The sequence below is a fragment of the Malaclemys terrapin genome, chromosome 25 (genome assembly GCF_027887155.1).
Source record: "Malaclemys terrapin pileata isolate rMalTer1 chromosome 25, rMalTer1.hap1, whole genome shotgun sequence".
Lineage (NCBI taxonomy): Eukaryota > Metazoa > Chordata > Testudines > Emydidae > Malaclemys > Malaclemys terrapin.
Genome location: NC_071529.1, coordinates 16080963 through 16098977, shown reverse-complemented (window position 1 = coordinate 16098977; position 18015 = coordinate 16080963). Strand labels below are relative to the sequence as shown.

General features: G+C 50.9%; 1 protein-coding gene across 1 annotated transcript; it reads right to left on the bottom strand.

Annotated features, from left to right (window-relative positions):
• Nucleotides 1–3565: 3565 nt before the first annotated feature.
• Nucleotides 3566–17514, bottom strand: LOC128828991 (membrane primary amine oxidase-like). The gene is made up of 4 exons (XM_054014064.1): nucleotides 15802–17514; nucleotides 5629–5914; nucleotides 4444–4573; nucleotides 3566–3945 (listed from the first exon to the last, which is right to left on the bottom strand). The coding sequence occupies exons 1-4, from the start codon at nucleotides 17369–17371 to the stop codon at nucleotides 3661–3663; spliced, it is 2271 nt and encodes a 756-aa protein (XP_053870039.1). The 5' UTR covers nucleotides 17372–17514; the 3' UTR covers nucleotides 3566–3660.
• Nucleotides 17515–18015: the final 501 nt, after the last annotated feature.

Genomic DNA, 18015 nt, shown 5'->3' with positions numbered 1-18015 from the left:
CATGCTGAGGCGATCTGCAATAAACAGGGGCTGCTGGGAGGGGCATGGGGCCGCAGGAGGCCTTTAGAAATAGGGTTTATATCCTGTAGCGGCACCCAGGTGACGGGCACTGAACAAACATACATGGAGAGACAGCGCTTTCCCTCCAGAGCTCACGCATGTTCTGAAATGAGCCCAGAGCAAATCAGCAAATCCCACTCCCCTTCACCACATTCTGAGGGTTGGATGCACCAGTCACAGATGTGCTGTAGGCAGGTTCTGATGATGGCCAGACCGGGTCAGAGACCAACAGTGTCTCATCCCCTCAAAAACCTCCTTCCCCCGGGCATACCCCTCCGCCCGGGGTCTGAGCTGGATTTGGTGCAGAAAGATAGGGAAGCCCAGGCTTCTCTGACTCCACTCACAGGCTCAGGTGCAAACCCAAGCTCAGCTAAAAGAACAGGAGTACTTGTGGCACCTTAGAGACTAAACACATTTATTTGGGCATAAGCTTTCGTGGGCTACATCCCACTTCATCAGATGCATAGAATGGAACACACAGACAGAAGATATTGATACATACGGAGAACTTGGAAAGGTGGGAGTAGCCAGACCAACGGTAAGAGGCCAATCACTTGAGATGAGCTGCCATCAGCAGGAGAAAAAAAACCTTTGACGTGATAATCGAGATGACCCATAGACGGTGTGAGGATATTTTAACATGGGGAAATAGATTCAATTAGTGTAATGACCCAACCATTCCCAGTCTCTGTTTAATTGTATCTAATGTGCATATTAATTCGAGTTCAGCCGTCTCTCTTTGGAGTCTGTTTTTTGGTTGCAAAATTGCCACCTTCCAGTCTGTCACTGAGTGGTTAGAGAGGTTGAAGTGTCCGGCTCAGCTGTCACTCAGTTTGCCTTGTTAGCAAATTGTCCTTTTCCAGCCCTAACTCCCACGCTCAGCCAATGCCACATCTCCCTCAGGCCTCTGCTCCCATCCCCACATTTCCAGCCCTCCTCTGCTGCCTTCTCTCCTGCTGTTTAGGACATTAGGTGTTTTCCCCTCTTCCCATCCCCCGTCCCTTCCTCTTTTAAGGTCCTAAGTTCCTTTCACCAAACGCTCGGGGAGCCTCCAGCTCTCGCTGTGTTACATGCTTTGCTTTTGTAACAGCCGGGCAGGGCTGGCTCCAGGCTGGCTTCAGGATTTATGGTCTTTCTGAAACCGGCATGTTGCCAAAACCAAAGCGTTTCCTGCACACTCCACCCCACGAGCAGAGCTGACCCGGGTGACTATCTCTGGCCTCATCCCGAGGGCTGCTGCCCCTTCATACCAGGAACAGGGGAGAATCTGGGCTCTGCATGGGGGTGGGGGCTACACCCCTGATTGGTTAAGACCCCATGGCCTGTCCTGTACCCCCAGTTTGGCAGAAATGGCAAGCTCCGCTCCAGCATTTTGGAATTGTCTCCTTGGGCGTTGGGCAGGGAGGGGGCTTAGACCAACCCTTCCTATGATGGAGGAGAGGTCTGAGCTGCCAGCTCTGCCCCTTTCCTTCCCAGGAGCCCCGTTCCCAACCCCGAATCATTTTCAAATTCATCCTTCCAGTGGAGCAGGGCAGCGTCCCAGCAGATAAAATGCCTATCTCCTCTCGCGGCCAGATCAGTGGCCCACTGGGTTCTTTTGGGGCAACATGTCCCTAACTCTGGCCTGTGGACCATCCCTCTGCCCGGGGGCATGGCCCTCCTTGTGACTTGACCCAAACCTGCACGCAGAGCCCCGTCCCCTCGGCAGGCAGCGGGGACAGGCCCTGGCTGGGGATGCTTGTTGCAAGGTGGGCATCAGAGGGGGCCCCAGGGCACAGGGGGCTGGGATTGGACAGGCTGGAACCCCCCAGGAGTGAGATGGATAAGGCAGTGCCATTGGCTGTCTGTGGGGAGCAGGGCTGCCCGGCCCCTGGCACTCGCCTGGGGTGCTCACACCAGCAGCACCCGCCATGTCTCAGCTGCGCTCTCATGACGGGCACTGGCCTGCAGCGCCTCCTTCTGGCCCCGGGCTGATGTGCCAACTGCCTCTGCCTCCCGTCTCGCTGCCCCAGGCTCCAGCCCAGAGTGGCAGAGACTCAAGGTGAGGGGGAGCCCCAACTCCAGCCCCACAGCCACTGCCGCTGGCTTCCCAATCAGCCCAGCACCCCAGGCCTGCACCCCCCCCCCCAGCCCAGCTTGTGAGGACTCAGGTGCTCCAACACGGGAGTCACAGCCTTGTGCCCCATCTACGCTTCTGCTGCTCTTCAGCCATCTTGCTTTTACATCCAGTGTTTACCAGAGATCGCTGTCCCCAAAGCTGCTCACTTAGGGAGCAGATGCTCAGGAGCCACTTGTCAAATCTTCATCCCTTATTCCGTTCCTATTGCTGAACTACCCGAAAGGTCTGGAAAGCCAAGTGAGTAGGAGTGACTCAGCTCACAGCCTTCTGCACAGGGCCGGCTCCAGGGTTTTGGCTGCCCCAAGCAGACAAAAAAAAATGCCGCGATCGCGATCTGCGGCGGCAATTCGGCGGGAGGGCCTTTGCTCCCAGCGGGAGTGAGGGACCGTCCGCCGAATTGCCGCCGAATAGCTGGATGTGCCGCCCCTCTCCGGAGCGGCCGCCCCAAGCACCTGCTTGCCAGGCTAGTGCCTGGAGCCGGCCCTGCTTCTGCAGGGCGCCAGACTCTCATGGCAGCCAGATCAGACCCTCAGGAGAGGCCTCAGGCTACAGGGCTTTATATATCTGATGCTCTTGAAAGGCACTAGCCCATGAGGAGGACTGGCTAACCTCGGTGAGATCTCTCAGCTGCTGTATGGCTTGTGCTTTCTCAAGGCTGGGATTTAGGCAAAGCTTCAGGCCAGAGCTTGTTTTAAAGGTTGACTTATCAGTGTAGGCAGCGCACACTCCCCCTGTGGAATTCGTTTCCAGGGGATGTTGTGAAGGCCAAAACTATAACAGGGTTCAAAAAAGAACTAGAGAAGTTCACGGAGGACAGGTCCATCAATGGCTATTAGCCAAGATGGACAGGGACGCAACCCCATGCTCTGGGTGTCCCTAAACCTCTCACTGCCAGAAACAACAGGGGATGGATCACTCACTGATTGCCCTGCTCTGTTCATTCCCTCTGAACGGCCACTGTTGGAAAACAGGATACGGAACTAGATGGACCATTGGTCTGACCCGATACGGCTATTCACACGTGCTTACGCTAAGACTCTTAGCCCCTTCAGCCTTCGTAGACACAGGCAATGCAACACTTTAAGAATAAGGCATTTGAGATAACTTTGGACCAGCATCAAGCTTCATTATTTTCACCTGAGCCAGTTACTACTCAGTATTTATTATTGTGATCAGAGGAACAGAATTGGCTCTCCTTCTACCTGCCTCCTTCCATGCGACAGGCTGGATTTAAACATGTTATTCTAAAAAGACTAATGCAAATTGTAACCTGGCAGTGCACTGAGCATGTTATGTTTCCCTTTAAAGATACAGCCCCTTGTAATAGTGAAGTTACTATATAAAAAGCTACACAACATCATTGACAGAGGGACTTGAAGACAGATTTCCACTATTAAAATAGATTTTTTTCAGCAGAGGAGTCACTCTGGTGCATCATATTCATTTCTCCTACCACACAAAGACCCTGCAGCCCACAGCTCTTACAGTCTCGTCAGATTTTGGAAGCCGTCATAGGTGAACGGAGGGAGGATTGGTAAACATGAGGCACTTTTGGACAGGCAGGCAATGTGGTTGACTTCACATGCACTCGAGTCCTGCTCCCTGCTGAAAAAGACGCCATCAGGTGAGTGTATGGACGGGTCTATGTCATAATAATTGTACGGTCTCAGGAAAATGCTGACTCCATTTCCCACAGTCACGGTGTTGGGAATGTCCTCGGCATGTGGGATGTGAAGGAAACCGGTTGTTATCCAGGCAACCAAGTCCTGGGGAAGGGAGACAGTGTCACATAATTTGGTTATTTCAGGAGAACATCCATTGGGGAGCACATACTGTCCGAGGACAGAACCTGCGAATGCCACCTGCCGGGCTCCCTCTTTAGGACAGTGGCTTGGGCAATGGAAACATTTTCCTGACCTTTTTTCCCCATTTGTTGGGATTTCAGATTTTTCAGACTGTCCTGACCAGCTCTGCTCATTCACTCTACACACGACTCAGTCGCAGGGACTTCACAAGGGCAAAGAATGAACAGGTGCCAGCTCGGAAGAGGGGAAACATGGAGTGCAGTGAGTTATTTCTCCTTCCCCAAGGTTTTCCTTTTGTCCCACAGAAACCAAAAGTCCTGTTAGCAATGTCTGTCTGAGCCCTGAGCAAAAGAACGGGGTTTGTCTGCGTGGGTCCTGGGCTGTGGATAGCTCTAAGACTGAGCATAATACTCGGCACACTGTAATATATGCCCCCAGCACAAAGAGAACCCAACTCACCTCGTTTACGATGGTCTCATTGTCTATGAAGTCAGCAAAGGCCACGGTGGGCGTCCAGGGGTCGTTCTGGTTGTAGATGCTGCTACTGGTTGGTTCCTCCTCTTTCCGTTTGGTGACAGCCAGTTTGTACCTAACGAGAGGCAGCCACACAGGACAGGGACATTTAAAACCAGATTGGGAGAAATATACTACAGGAAACGCTCTGCCCTGACCCCACCTGGCAGGGTGGACGGGGCATGGGCTACATAATGTAATGGGTCTTTTCCATCTCAAGCTTCTATGATCCCAATGTATACCTCACAAAACAATTACCACAACATTCAGCCCAGCCGGCCGGATCTACAAAGGAAACACCAGAGACTGGTATAGCAGGGTGCCAGTGAGGTGCATCAGCAGAAGGGGAATAGGTGTGACCTGGACAGACTGGAATAGCAGGTCATGACTGAGATGCACTGACTGAGCTGTGGCCAAGGGGTGAGGCAGGACTGGGAAAACAGAGGGGGCTTCAGGCCACAGTTAAGGTGCACTGGAAGAAGTGAGTGGCAGCAGGGTACAAAATGAACCAATGAAGTAGAGAATTCAATCAAGGTTGCAACAGAGGTTTGGCTTTAAACTCCAAGGAGTGGGCAAACAGCTGATAGGGCATAACTAAGGCTACGTTTATGTCATGGAATTAGTTACTTCCAGAGACCTCGGTGACATTTGCTGCTTCAGCCCCAGGGGATGCAGGACTCTAGAGCTGACAGCCAGTGACAGACTCCTGAGAGGGCCCTCCTCAGGGTTCCAGTGGCCGTGCAGGAGGTGGGGGGTGTCCTGTTTTCTCTTTGGGAAATATGGTCACCCTGCATTTCCCAGCTGCTGTGGGTGGAGGGGAAACTCCACAGTTCCCAGCCACCAGGGAGCCGCAGCAGCAAAAGTCACAGACGGGTCACAGATTCCGTGAATTTTTGTTTATTGCCCATGACCTGTCCATGACTTTTACTAAAAATAACCATGACAAAATTGTAGCCTTAGGCATAACTCCCAGTGATCACGTCATACCCTTTCATTAGAGCGTACAAGAGCCTTTGCCCACGTCCATTCTATGGGTACCTGAACCATGCAGCCACTGGACACCTAGACACCCACAGGTGACTTATGCATCATCATAAACTACGTGGTAACATCTAGATGAAAGCTGCCTACCTCCCCCAGCTGATAGCTCGCTCCATCAAACTGACTTCTGGCAGATGTTCCCCGGTGAAGCTAACAATCTGGATCCTGTAGCCACGCTGGTGGCCCCACTTATTTTCACTGTTGGCTGCAAAATAGATGTATCTGGGCATGTTTGAATGGAGCCGGAACGCAGCCTTGTCCTCTGTGTCCAGGACTGCTTTGGTGAGCCGTGGGCGCTGTATCTGGTGCTCTGGACTCCAAGGAGCCTGCAGAAACTCGAATGCCATGTCATGGGCCACCAGAGTATTATTCACCCCTAAAAGACAAAGAAAAACACCACTGAGAAATCACTTCCTGTACTTCCTAGACAGCATATGCATTCTCACCATCACCCCGTCCCAGAGACTCTGAATGACGTGGATTCTGCATGGGGCCCATCCACGTCTGCAGCTCTATGCCCAACAAGCAGTCTAACGCCAAACATGCGGCTAAATCCTTCTCAGCAACGACTGCAGTTGTGATGAGTGGCTGAGATGCAATGAGATGTGACCAACCCCATCATCTGGCTCCTGTAATCACCTAAGGTGAAATTCACCCTGTGCAGAGAGTTAAGTGGAGCCTAAGAGGTGCATTACCCTTGTGCTAGCCCCTGCACTCTCCCCAGATGACAACGCAGCTACTGTAATTAACAAATGTTACATATACAATAGATCGGTGGTTTTCAACCCTTTTTCATTTGCAGACCTCTAAACAATTTCCAATGGAGGTGCAGACCCCATAGTCTGTGGACCTCCAGGTGTCCGCACACCACACCATATGTGAATTCCAGGGATTTATAGAGTGGCATTATGATATTTTCTATTGTATTATCCGTCCCTTTCCTAATGGTGCTAACCTTCTCTTCACTTTTTTGACTGTTGCTACACACAGAGCAAATGTTTTCAGGGAACTATCAACGATGACTCCAAGATCTTTCTTGAGCGGTAATAGCTAATTTAGACCCCATCATTTTATATGTATAGCTGGGATCATATTTTCCAATGTCCATTATTTTGCACTTACCAGCATTGAATTTCATCTGCCATTTTGTTGCCCAGTTGCCTAGTTTTGAGAGATCCCTTTGTAACTCTTCCCAGTCAGCTTTGGACTTAACTATCTTGAGTAATTTTGTATTGTCTGCAAATTTTGCCACCTCACTGTTCACCCTATTTTTCCAGATAATTTATGAATATGTTGAACAGCACAAGTCCCAGTACAGATACCTGGGGGACACCCCTATTTACCTCTCTCCATTCTGAAAACTGACCATTTATTCCTACCCTTTGTTTCCTATCTTTTAACCAGCTACCAATGCATGAGAGGATCTTCCCTCTTATCCCATGACTGCTTACTTTACTTAAAAGCCTTTGGTGAGTGACCTTATCAAAGGCTTTCTGAAAATCTAAGTACACTATGTCCACATGCTTGTTGACTCCCTCAAAGAATTCTAGTAGATTGGTGAGGCCTGATTTCCCTTTACAAAAGCCGTGTTGACTCTTCCCCAACAAATCACGTTCATCTGATAATTCTGTTCCTTACTATAATTTCAAACAATGTTCTGGTATTGCAGTTAAGCCACCACCCTGTAATTGCCAGGATTGCCTCGGAAGCCTTTTTTAAAGTAGGCATTACGTTAGTTGCCCTCCAGTCATCTGGTCCAGAGGCTGATTTGAGCAATAGGTTACATACCAGTTAGTAGTTCCACAATTTCATACTGGAGTTCCTCCAGAACTCTTGGGTGAATACCACCTGGTCCTGGTCACTTAATACTATTTAATTTATCAATTTGCTCAACATCCATCTCTATTGACACCTCAGTTTGGAACAGTTTCTCAGCTTTGTCACCTAAAAAGAATGGCTGGGGTGGGGCGTTCTCCTCCACAACTAGAGCCCTGCGTAGCCATGGATATCCGCTTTAGATCTGCAGATAGTCGCATCCACAGACCATTTTTGCGGCTCGGACACAGATACAGATTTTGTATCTGCACAGGGCTCTACCCATATCCTTTGGGGGGAGGGATAGCTCAGTGATTTGAGCATTGGCCTGCTAAACCCAGGGTTGTGAGTTCAATCCTTGAGGGGGATCTGGGGCAAAAATCAGTACTTGGTCCTGCTAGTGAAGGCAGGGGGCTGGACTCAATGATCTTTCAAGGTCCCTTCCAGTTCTAGGAGATGGGATATCTCCATTAAAAAAAAAAAAAAAGACTCTGCAAAGCATTCATTTAGTGTTTCTGCAATGGCTTATCTTCCTTGAGTTCTCCTTTTGCACCTCACTCACTCAGTGGACTGGTTGGCATCGTTCCTGCTTCTGATGTACTGTAAAAAAAAATTAAGTAAAAGTGGCTTATTCCACTACTAGGAGACCTCAGTGAACTTCCAAAAAAATGGATAGGCCAACACCCAGGCTTCAGGACTAGCAGATGTTTGGACTGAAAGCGGAGTTCTTGGCCCAAACTCAACAGAAAAAGCTGTGAATCGTAAGTCATATTCCGGGACGATACTGGCACAAACTGCCATTTCGAGCACTGTAGTGCCTGCTTCTTCCACAACTACTGGACTTTATAGCAAAGCACGATCAAGATCTCAAAGAGCATATTGTCAAAGCCGATCGGTCACATTCTTATGGCAAACTCGTATCAGTTCATACTTCACAATACTTTCAGAAAATCTCACCTCTACATTTTTGACCAGCAAAGGGGAGGGGTGGGGGTGAACCTCAGGTTTTGATGTCAGTACACGAAAATGGTGGCCTTACTGGTCTTGTTCAACCATGCACAGAGAGAAGGAAATTGAGAGGTGCAGCTCTTCACCTTCAAATGTGAATTCGAATACTGCCATTCTTCATGAGCTGTGACCACACAGACTGCAAGGCAGGGGTGCTACCTACAATGCAGAAATACATCAGCTACCAGCTGAAGTGGTCAAAGAGTTCCAGCAAGGAGACTGTGTGGTCAAGAGATCACGTCAAAAGTTCAACCAAGTGGACCCTGATCAGAGCCAGGAGCGGCTTACTGGGGTAGGGAAGAAAGGACTGTAGGCATCACCAAGACTTGCTCAGTCCTCAGCAGATGGGCCTTGTCTTACAACCTGAGAGCCCATATCACAGCAGACAGTAGAACCATGATCCATGTTGGCTTGGATGGCAACTTGTTCAAGGAAGCAACGTGACAATGAAGATGAGGATTCATTCTTATGAACACTTCAGAGGTGCGAGGTGTTCTCTGGGGATGAACCGCCAACTTCATTGCAAAATATCGCAACAAAAGATCTAGCTGCTGAAGCCATACAGGGCCCACTGCTGAATGCAAAGAGCCTAGGAAAAGTGCAACTGGACAGCTGTGTTGAGAAACAGCTGATGACACAAGAGAGGGATCCTGGTCACGTACGTATTCATCATCCACTGCCAAAAAATAATGCTCCAACTTTTTCCAAGCTCTCTGAGGTGGGGGAAGAAGTCAAAGGAAAGGCTTCAACTATGAAGATGGACAGAAATATTCTTCAGCAACTAATCACAGCCTATGAAGCCAGCAGGACTGTGAATTTGCAACAGATTTTGACACGAGTTAATGCCAATCCCTTTGGCATTAGCACAGGCAAATGACAGTCTAAGAACAGGCACAAAAGCAATATTGGGTGATGTACTGACAGACGATGTCCACTGCCCACCAACAGTTAACCCTGCTGGGAGGAGCTGTCTTGTGATAGATGCATAAGATTTGGTACAAGCCATAGGAAAGCCCTCCAGGGCCAAAACATTTGGAGACCTTGTAGACACATTTGTAAGAACAGGCCTGGAGCAGACTTTCACAGAATAGACATGCATTTGGCAGTTACTGCGAAGAATATATTAAGTGTTGTACAAGGCAAAAATGCTCAAGAAGTACTAGACCCATCTGAAGAAAGGTGGAAGGCAGATACGTGCCTCTCCCAAGTAACTGGATGAATTTCATTGCACTGCCAGAAAATCAGGAGGCTCCTGCAATATTTTTATTTGAGTAACTAAAACTAGTCTACTAACAAATTCAGTGCATGGACATGAGATTGGTACGGGCCCGTGGGAATAAGATCATCAAGATGTTCACGAGAAGGAGTCCCAGGAACTTTCCAAACTCTGGGAGCAGGAAAAGGTGGTTATAGTCTCTGGTTCTCAGTTTGAGTTGCTCTGGCTTCTTCTGCTTAGGCAAAGTGAGTTTACTTGAGGCTTTCCTTGAAAATAATTTCAGCGCACCTACAGCAGGTCTGGGCTTATCTGCCTCTACTTGCCCTCGGGAGGGCAGAATGCCAGAAATCAAGCCCACAGCTCTATCCAGGTTGGATTGTTTATTTGTATCTTTTAATTTTAGGAAAGAAACACGTTGTCCTCCTCCAGTAAGGCTGGGGTTGTTTGCTCCTCCCACGGACAGCAGCTTTTGTATAAAAATCATCCATGTGGCTTTTGTCACAAATGAAAATAACGCCAAGAAAATCCCCATCAGCGCCCAGCAGCTGCAGCCCAGCAGGGCTAGTGCAGAGTGACTTGCAGTCTCACACCCCAGCCTGTGCGGGGGTGGCAGGTGCCGTCTGTGCCATACCCTGCAAAGTGCATAGCGCAAGTTCAAGCCAGATGCAGCAGAGCTGCCTTTGTTATTCAGGGACAGGGCCGGCTCCAGGTACCAGCAAAGGAAGCAGGTGCTTGGGGCGGCCAATGGAAAGGGGCGGCATGTCCGGGTCTTCGGCAGCGGGTCCCTCGGTCCCTCTCAGAGCGAAGGACTCGCTGCCGAATTGCCGCTAAAGAATGAAGCAGGGCGGTAGAGCTGCCGCCGAAGTGCCGCCAACCACGGCATTATCTTTTCTTTTCTTTTTTTTTTTCCCGCTTCGCTGCTTGGGGCGGCAAAAAAGCTGGAGCCGGCCCTGTTCAGGGATCACAGCTGTCAGCTGGACCTGAGAGATGGAATCCAAAGCTCGGGGTCAGAGGATGAGAGGAGGCAGAGATGCATGCTCGCAATACTGTGTGTCACAGGGATGGGGCAAAACACAGCCCTTGCCTTAACGATGCTGCCAGAACACTGGCTGTGGTCAGCTGGACACAGAGAAGGCCTGTTACTGCAGAACATTCCCAGGTGATTGAGTTGCTGGACTGATTGCGGGAGGCCTGGTGGGTCACCACCTTAGACCTGACCAAAGCTCCTGGCAAATTTCCACTCCTTTTGGCATCTTGGGAAGAAATGGCTCTTCCCCCATAGGGCTCATCCTGTTTCTGAATCCTGCTCCTTGGATTACACAGTGCTGCCTGCAAGCCTGGACCTGGATCCTTCAGCATTGTGGCCAGCACGCTTACGTGTGCCAGCAAGTTAAAGAAGTATGGGTTGGATGAATGGACTGTAAGGTGGATAGAAAGCTGGCTAGATTGTCGGGCTCAATGGGTAGTGATCAACGGCTCCATGTCTAGTTGGCAGCCGGTATCAAGTGGAGTGTCCCAAGGGTCGGTCCTGGGGGCGGTTTTGTTCAATATCTTCATTAATGATCTGGAGGATGGCGTGGACTGCACTCTCAGCAAGTTTGCAGATGACACTAAACTGGGAGGAGTGGTAGATACGCTGGAGGGTAGGGATAGGATACAGAGGGACCTAGACAAATTAGAAGATTGGGCCAAAAGAAATCTGATGAGGTTCAACAAGGACAAGTGCAGAGTCCTGCACTTAGGACGGAAGAATCCCATTCACTGCTACAGACTAGGGATTGAATGGCTAGGCAGCAGTTCTGCAGAAAAGGACCTAGCGGTTACAGTGGACGAGAAGCTGGATATGAGTCGACAGTGTGCTCTTCTTGCCAAGAAGGCTAACGGCATTTTGGGCTGTATAAGTAGGGGCATTGCCAGCAGATCGAGGGATGTGATCATTCCCATCTATTCGGCATTGGTGAGGCCTCATCTGGAATACTATGTCCAGTTTTGGGCCCCACACTACAAGAAGGATGTGGAAAAATTGGAAAGAGTCCAGCGGAGGGCAACAAAAACGATTAGGGGTCTGGAGCACATGACTTATGAGGAGAGGCTGGGGGAACTGGGATTGTTTAATATGCAGAAGAGAAGAACGAGGGGGGATTTGATAGCTGCTTTCAACTACCTGAAAGGGGGTTCCAAAGAGGATGGATCTAGACTGTTCTCAGTGGTGGCAGATGACAGAACAAGGAGCAATGGTCTCAAGTTGCAGTGGGGGAGGTCCAGGTTGGATATTAGGAAACACTATTTCACTAGGAGGGTGGTGAAGCACTGGACTGGGTTCCCTAGGGAGGTGGTGGAATCTCCATCCTTAGAAGTTTTTAAGACCCGGCTTGACAAAGCCCTGGCTGGGATGATTTAGTTGGGAATTGGTCCTGCTTTAAGCAGGGGGTTGGACTAGATACCTCCTGAGGTCCCTTCCAACCCTGATCTTCTATGATTCTAACTACTGCTCCAGGGATTTATCCCAGCTCCTGAAACCAGCCACCCCTAATGCCAGCCACCCCTCTGCATTGGCTGTTTTTTTTCTAGCTAGAGAAGATAAAGCCAGTGAAGAGCATTATTTACTTCCATCCTGAGGCTCTTCCCTTGCTTCCCCACATCTGCTCGGCCAGGCACCTGGTGAGTGACATTTGTTTGCATGAATCTTTCCTTATTAGGGACAGCAACGCTCTGGGTCACACGGCTATTGCCCCTGGAGAAAGCCTACGGACCAAAACCCCACTGGGCAAGCAGCAGAGACGGCGTCTCACCAGAAGGGCACCAATCTTCAAAAGGTGATGTTTGGCCTGAGGTAACAGACACTGGGCATGTAGATGAACCTGGGCTGAGAAATGCAACAGAAATAATAATAATATGGAGATATCCTATCTCCTAGAACTGGAAGGGACCCTGAAAGGTCATCGAGTCCAGCCCCCTGCCTTCACTAGCAGGACCAAGGACTGATTTTGCCCCAGATCCCTAAGTGTCCCCCTCAAGGACTGAACTCACAACCCCGGGTTTAGCAGGCCAATGCTCAAACCACTGAGCTATCCCTTAAGACAGACTCCTAATGGGGAAGCTCCCTCTCCCTGTTTCCCACCAGAAATCTTATCATGCCATGTTGGACAAGGGCCATTTCTTTGTGAAAGGACAGTTGGCTCCCACTTCCAATAGTATTTTAATTTGTCCAGTGGAATTTCCAGCTGGAGGGTTAATGGTCCCCTGTTGACCCAACAGCGACCAATGGAAGGACCTTGATGGAGTCTAGTGCAAGTCAGCATGGGTCAGCACCCTGGGCACTGCGGCAGGAAGCAGCAGACCTGGATTCTGTCTTACTTCAGTTACTCTCTGAGCTTGGTATTCTTGTCCCCTCAGTTTCCCCATTTAAGTGAGAACAATACGGTTGACCCAGCTCTGCGAAGCAATTCAAGAGCTAGGACTGAAGGTCTGATGTACGTGCGATACATGCTCACTACGGCAGTTTGCACTAGAGCAGTGGTTCCCAAACTGGGGTTTGCTAGAAAAATGTCACTAAGGGCGGACAGAGGACCCCGGGCATTGGAGACAGCAGGTGGGACCCGGTTGCAGGGCAGACAGCCCGAGCCCCGGGGAGAGCGGGGCCGGGCAGTTGGGGCTGGCAGCCCGAGTCCCGGCGGTCAGCGGGGGAGCCGGCTGCCCGAACCCCAGTCAGAGCGGGGGCCGGGCAGCTGGGGCATCCATCACACTGAGGAAATTTAAACTTAAATCCCTGAAAATACTCGTTTTTAGGAGGGGGTTCGTGAGATTTCACAATTTAGCGAAAGGGGTTCGCGGGCTGTTAAAGTTTGGGAACCACTGCACTAGAGTATTTCCCATCTGCCGCTTCTTGTCAATCACTCTCCTCATCTCCCCACGCCAGGAGCTCTCTGCCTTTCTGTCCCTGGCGAGTGGCTGGGATTCAGCAGGCTGGCTTTTCCCTGCAGAACCCCCAAACTCCAGTTCGTTTGGCGCTGAGAAGGGGGCAGGGGCTGCTGTTACCAGAATTCAGGCCAGAGCCTATTGCCGAACGCAGCTGGTAGGGCAGACTTCTCACCTATTCATGTGATGGACAGTTGCAAGTCACATGCAGAGCATAGACAGACAAGGGTGGATGATGCAGGCCTCTTAAACAACCCGCCCCAGACCCACCACGCCTGAGCTTGCTACGGCTGCTTCAACCCTCGGCAAAATCCCAGAGGGCTTGTGAGACACGGGTGAAACGTAAGAGGTTATTTAAAATGGGTTTGTGCATGTCCTGTGCCTCTCCCCGAGCCTGGGAGCTGCACACAGCAGTCTCAGCGCTAGAAGGTGAGCACCAATGTCCCAGCCCCAGGAGTCGGGTGAGGTGCCTGTGACTGCTAGAAACGGATCTGCCAGCATCTCGTCTCCTGTAGGATTCACATTGGTTGGGTGCTCTAATGCTGCTCTCTGCTGGCCGAGCGTTGTGCTGCCGGGCTGAACCAGACAGTCGGCCAGTTACACTCATGTCACTGCCAAAGCTTATGCTCAAATAAATTTGTTAGTCTCTAAGGTGCCACAAGTAATCCCTGTTCTTCATGCCACTGCCCTGACTTCAGCGAGTCAGCCACAGGTACCCGAGAGCAAACGCAGGCTGCTGTAGCCGAGGTGGCCGCATCCCTCTCCCAGCGTTCGGGGATGGTGGGTATTAGAGTGCAGGTGTCTGGGGAGGGAGCTGCACAGCCTGTTAACATGGGCGAGGGGTCTTGGAGCAGCAGACAAAGATCTGAGCACCGTCTTTCAGCACTCCCGGGGGGAGGGGAGGAATGGCCTGAGCTACTGCGGGCAGCCCCTGGGCACGAGGAGAATTCTAACGGTGACCCAGTAGCTGTTGGGCTCTGTACCCCCTAAGGCTCTGGGACTAGCTTGCACCTGCCGTTAAGATTCTTCACATAAAAGCCTCTTGGATTCCCATGCACGCTCCCGGCTGGAACATACAGTGGATGAGGGTCCAGGAACGTGACCTCCCATTTCATCCAGAAAGGGAGGGGTTGTTGCCTTTATACCTGCGCCCACCCACCCCACGTTCAGTCTCGGGCTGTGCAACTTTTCCGGCAGCCCACGGGACTGACCTGGCTCGCTGGCAGCCCACGGTGTCGATCCACACCCTACGGCGTCTATCATGGGGGGCGTTGGCACTTTGGCCAGATATGTTCAAAAGGCCCTGTGGAGACTAGAGCTAAAGAGGAGATCAGAGCGAGAGATTTTACTCTGGAGAAAGGAGGAGGGTAGATGAGACACCTCCGCTACAAACAAATATATAAACTACACACACACACACACACTCCTGTCTTCCCTTTCCTAACACTACTCTTGGGATAGCCTAGGATTGGAACGTGGGCCTGGGCACTGTGTGTCAAACACAACACAAAGAGGGAAAACAGAGGGATGATTAGAAACAGAGAGTTCTGCAGTACCAGCCCTAAGACAGAAAGAAACAAAAGACCCGCAGCTGGGAGATAAAGACACCTGGGTCTTATCTAAATGAGTCCCAAGCAGGCGATGTTGGTTACCTACATCTTAGGGGATAAACAGCCTTTCCCTGTAACCCTTCAGCCTAGGTGGCCAATTCCCCCAAGCAGAAGGAGTGACAGAGAGCGGAGAGCAGACATATCCATCGAGGAAGCTAATACACAAACAGCAGTAATGAGACCAGAGCAATTCTGGGATGTCCCTTATTGATTTACAACTGAAACATGCTCAGTGGTTGTCTTGAGAACTCTTCACTGTTTATCAGGTTTCAGATTTTGACGAATAGAGATTCCTTAACTTCATTTCCTTCAACCGTGGAAATCGGTAAAATGACCAGTGTTCCCCAGCCTGGCCTTTGCTTTTCATGCCAGCTCAGGGCTCCGTTCTCTCACTTTGCTATGAATCAGAGAGGTTACCCAGCAGCCTCCCAGCTATTAAGGAGTCCGATCAGCAGCAAAGCAAGTTAACACTTCCTCGCCATAACCAGAGTGAGGACACAAAAGGGGGCAGAGATAGAGAAACACTATTGATGGGGCACACGCCAGGCAGGTTCCTCTCATGCCAGAGAGAGGAGAAAAGCAGCACTCCCAAGTCCAAGAGAAACCTTATTTTGCAAATCTAAATGTACCTGGGAGGTGCTGAGACACTAAAAGGATGGGCACAAAATTAGAAAGAAAAGTTACACAGAAACCTACCTCCAACGTCCAAGTCCACTTTATAATTGATGGAATGAGTGTGTACCGTCCCCAGGGTGTGATCCCCAACCCTATTGCCATAGTCCAGACCGTCACCATACAGAAAGGATGAAGTCATGTAGCCTGTGGCTTGGACTTTGGCCTCGATCGCGCCGTTCTGGTAGAAGATGAAGTCCCAGACGTAGTCATAGTTGCCCAGAGTGGCAATTGACCGAAGGACCAGAGCAGAGTTGGTCAGACCCCCATAGTACAGGGACTGCAAGTTGGAGTAATGACGCCTCAGAGGAGACCCGGTGTTCTGCTCAAAAATGCAGATGGAGTTCTTATGCTTTTCAGGTGTGTCTGTTTCAACTAAGTAGTGTGTGTCTACGTAGGTGGCTGAATAGGGGCAATCAACCCCCTGGACTAACGAGTACGTCAATCTCCCGATGCCAAAGCTCCCATCCATGTACCTGGTTGACATCCCTCCAGGACAGTTGGACCCATAGACAGATGTAGCATCCTGGACACTGATTTCATAGACAATCCTCTCCCCCTTAAATCTGATGTCGAAGAGACGCATCCCCGTGTTCACGTTCACCCCAAAGGCAAAGCTCCAGGCCTGCGAGACGACTTGGTTGTTTCGGACACTGTAGCGGGGCCCATGCGGCTCGTACTGCAGAGGGAACGGAGCCCTGGGGGCTGCTCGGGGCTGCATGGAAGAGAATCCCCCGTCAGGTGGGGCTCTCGTAACTGAGTGCACTTTGACACGGCCCTGCTTGAACTCGCTCTCCAGCTGCACCAAGTCCCCGTAGTACTGGCCGTTATAGAACACTTTTCTCACCCGCCAGTGGGAGACGTCCAGGCTGCTGTGATCAACCAGCACCTCCAGCCCCACTGGGTGCAGGAAGTAGCCGCTCACGTTGTGGAACAGAGCAAACCAGGTGCTGCGGTCTCCGGACTGGAACCCCCGGGGGGCTGAGGTTAGTGATACAAAACTGGTCCCATCATAATTAAATACCTGATGCAGGAAGGTAGGGGCTGTTGAGAGCGCCTTCTTCCGTAAGAAGGTTTCAATCTGCTCATACTCCTTACCCAGCACCGGTCTGCGGTGATACGGCAGCTTCCCTCCGTACTTCCGCACCGTGATGTCCTGGTGAGTCGTCGGCTTGGGCAGGGGACCCACCACGTACTCCGTGACATTCGGATCTGGTTGGTTTCCAAAATACACCACAGCCAGCGCCTGCCGCGGGGGTCGCCTGCCCCCACGATCCAAGAACCCCAGCACCTCTGCCTTGGTGGGGAGCTGCACATCGATGTAGTAAATGCAGTTATCGGAGGGGTTTGCATTATAGGCGTCTACCAATGGCACCCCAAGGCTGCGCTGCAGGTACCTCACCACTTGCCCCATTTCTTCTGGCGTCAGATCAGCGAAGACCAGGCTCTGATCACTGTGCTTTCCCCCCTGGCTGCTCAGGGGCTGCGGCTCACAGCTGGCTGGTTTCACTCCTCTCGTCAGCAACACACAAACCAAAGCGAAGATCGTGACTAGTGCCAGGACTAGGAGGATGAGGACAGTTTTCAGGTTCATGTTGCTGCAGCCAGGAAGGCAGAGGAGACTGTGAGGCTTCAGGAGCCACTTCCAGAGTGGTGTTCCCAGCTACAGGCAGCCCGTTTAAGATGCAGCTGAAGGGGTTAAGTACAGGAAACATGAGATGTGGAGGCGAGGTGGGAGGAGGAGATATGAAGTTTGTGGGGACCAGAAAGGGCAGGTCTTCACTATGAGCCCGTCCAGCACGCTCTGTTACAGCGTAACCGATCTACAGACGGCCAGTTACAGAACAGACGCCATTACTTGTTTGTTCAGACCAACTTCCAGAGGCTGCCTGTAGAAGTTGTGATCTAAGCACTCAGCATCAGTAGGGGGTGAAACCAAATCTTCAAAAGGCTGGAGATTTTTTGCTATAGTGCAGAATTTCATCCCTTCCCGACTCACTGAACTTGGACTGCTCCTGGGGTTCCTTTCTCATGAACTCTCTCCACGGCGGCTAGGTTCTGGGTCTCAGTCGGATTTGCTCTTGCATTTCCTTGGTAAGCAGGGTGGTTGTATTGTTCTCTCTGATAAGGGTTTCATCTTGACTGCGGCTCTGGATTCACCAACGCTCGTTTGGGACAAAGACTAGGGCCTAGGGACACAGCAAATGTGGCGGAAGGAGCGAGGTGCTAGGTGATGAT